General features: G+C 42.7%; 1 protein-coding gene across 2 annotated transcripts in view; it reads left to right on the top strand.

Annotated features, from left to right (window-relative positions):
• The window catches only part of rhbdd1 (rhomboid domain containing 1), a 7,099-nt gene that overhangs the window by 2,418 nt on the left and 2,116 nt on the right, over positions 1 to 2,565 (top strand). The window contains exons 2-6 of one of the 2 annotated variants that reach the window (XM_020605646.1): positions 287 to 453; positions 603 to 882; positions 1,102 to 1,234; positions 1,380 to 1,468; positions 1,720 to 1,785. In XM_020605646.1, coding sequence (XP_020461302.1) covers positions 301 to 453; positions 603 to 882; positions 1,102 to 1,234; positions 1,380 to 1,468; positions 1,720 to 1,785 — 721 coding nt within the window. In that variant the 5' untranslated portion in view covers positions 287 to 300. Of the gene's footprint in view, positions 1 to 273; positions 454 to 602; positions 883 to 1,101; positions 1,235 to 1,379; positions 1,469 to 1,719; positions 1,786 to 2,565 lie in introns of both variants that reach the window. The other variant, XM_020605645.1, reaches the window with a different exon arrangement.

Here is a 2,565-nt window from a genome sequence, read left to right as displayed (position 1 = left end):
GAATGCACATTCACACGTCCCCTGCACGCACACACAGGCTGAAAATATACCGTTAAATCCTTTACTCCGGTAACAGACGTGTTCAGTTCAGCAGTCCAAAAGAGTTAATCTAATCACCATGTATGTTAACAGCAGTTTAAGACAAATATAGTGTAATTTAACGGAAGATTATGGGAGAGAAGGGACGGGATTTTTAAGTGATCAGAGGGCACAGCAGCTCTGTCTCTTGGCTCCTTCCAGTGTTCATTTTCTGGTACTGCGCAAATCTCACAGGCATCTCTTCAAGGGGCTGTTTTCAGTATGCGGAACCGACAGAGGACGTCCCAGCTGGGCCTGCTGTTCCTGGCCTCCCAGCTGTATCAGGTGGGTCTGGACAACATCCCGCCTGTCACCCTGGGTGTCCTGGCTCTCAACGTGTACCTTTACCTGTTTCCTGCGGCTCCACTGATGAAGGTAATTCACTAATAATATACAGTATATTTATTAGCCCATTTAAAAATGTACAGAACTCAGCACCTGTACCATCTTCTGCCTTCAATGATACAGTATTGAGCTGGCATTATTAGCACTAGTATGAACACTACCATTTCTCCAACCTTTAGGCCTGTGTGAGTGTCCAGCAGGCCTACTGGTTGCAAGACTGGCGCCGCCTTCTGCTGTCCCCTTTGCACCATGTGGATGATCTGCATCTCTACTTCAACATGGCATCATTCGTCTGGAAAGGCATAAAGCTAGAGCGACGGTTGGGTGGAGCCTGGTTCCTCTACCTACTGTCAGTCTTCTCTCTGCTCACCGGGATAGTTTATCTGGTTTTGGAGGCACTGTTAACAGAGCTCACCCAGGACCAGTCCTACAGCATGAGTTGTGCCGTAGGCTTCTCAGGTACAGACGGATCCACAGAACTCTGAAATGGCATTCAGTGTAACTGGACTCAAAGGATGAACTAATCCAATTTTACTGCTACACAAAAATGTGCTAAGTTTACTTGTATCATCATATGTCTTCACTACATAGCCTGTCACAGTCTTTTTTAACCCCAGCCCTGCCAACACTTCCTGACCCCCTGTTTATTAACCTACATTAATATGACTGTGTTTCTAGGTGTCCTGTTTGCACTGAAGGTGCTCAGTAACTATTACCACCCAGGCGGTGTGACCTATGTGATGGGTTTCCCTGTGCCTAATCGCTATGCCAGCTGGGTAGAACTAGTGCTGATCCACATAACATCACCTGGGTGAGTTAGCAGTCAGAAATATTTAGAACTCACTTCTCAAATATATTGAAGAGATGCAAGATGTTGTCTGATGCTATGAATTAAAGTATCCACTAGATGGCAGTGTTTGATTAGTTAGGAGTTAACCTGCACTCTCCTTCTCCAGGACCTCTTTCATTGGTCACCTGGCAGGTATCCTGGTGGGGCTGCTCTACACTTCTGGGCCACTGAAGACCATCATGAAGAAATGTGGAGGTCTGAATTCATGTGTGTTACTTTTTTGATTTAGGTCATATAGTGGCCCTACTGGCAGCTCTAATTTTTAGTGACATTATCAATAGAAGTTTACTAAGTGATTTAACTTGTAGAACTATTCTAGCACTGGAGACAGCTTTGAGTTTATGTGCACATTTGTGTGCCTCACTCTAAATCCACATGCAAATCTAAATCCATTACTAACATTCTTTTTTGTACTGAACTAGTTGGTTTATTAATGTTTTCACCAGAGTTTGTGTCATCGAATGGATATAACTCCCGACCCGGAGTGTACTACAGCTCTTCAGGCTCTACAGGTACCAAAGTTACCATATGTAGTATATACAAGACCAAAACATACATTGAATTTGATCCTTGGTTCATCAACACAACTGAAGAAAATTACACAGTTACAGTACCATTAATGTCCACACCCTGTCATCATCGATGGTCCGCTCATGACCATACATGCACCCGTTTCTGTCTTTATGATTCTGCTACCAACCCTATCTACCTTTTCTCACCCCTGTGTGTGTATATGTTGCAAAAAATGTTCATCTTTACCCAATCGTAAGGTGTGTGTGTGTAATGCAAAGGTCATTGTGTACGTGCTTATCAAAAATGTGTCTCAACCTTCTACTCAAACACGTAGTCAAAACATGTTTTCGTAACTAGTTATTCTTGAAGTGTAGACAGAAAACCTCCAAAGTAAAGGCATCCCACAGTATTTACCTGTGTCTGGTAGCTCGTGCCACCTCACCAGGTACACACTTCTCAAACTATGAATAAACACATAAGATTGAGAGAAACAATACACACTAATGTATAACATAATTCTACACATATATGCATACTACATACTATCTTTATGGTCAGTACTGGGTGCCATGTTCCTTCATGACCATAGACATACACACACTGGTTTCATTTTACTCAGTATCACCCCCCCCACATCCTGCTGCTGTAAACACTTACTGGAGCATCAATGGGGATTAATTAATGACTAAAGGTTGTTGCCAATTAAAACACAGTTTAATCCTGTTTGAGTCACGTGTGCTGAAAAGTGTTTTATAACATTAGAGCGATTTTTCAAAGAA

The sequence above is a fragment of the Monopterus albus genome, unplaced genomic scaffold, assembly GCF_001952655.1.
Source record: "Monopterus albus unplaced genomic scaffold, M_albus_1.0 scaffold71.1, whole genome shotgun sequence".
NCBI classification, from domain to species: domain Eukaryota; kingdom Metazoa; phylum Chordata; class Actinopteri; order Synbranchiformes; family Synbranchidae; genus Monopterus; species Monopterus albus.
Note: the sequence above shows the minus strand (reverse complement) of the source record. Positions and strands in the feature narration are given on the sequence as shown.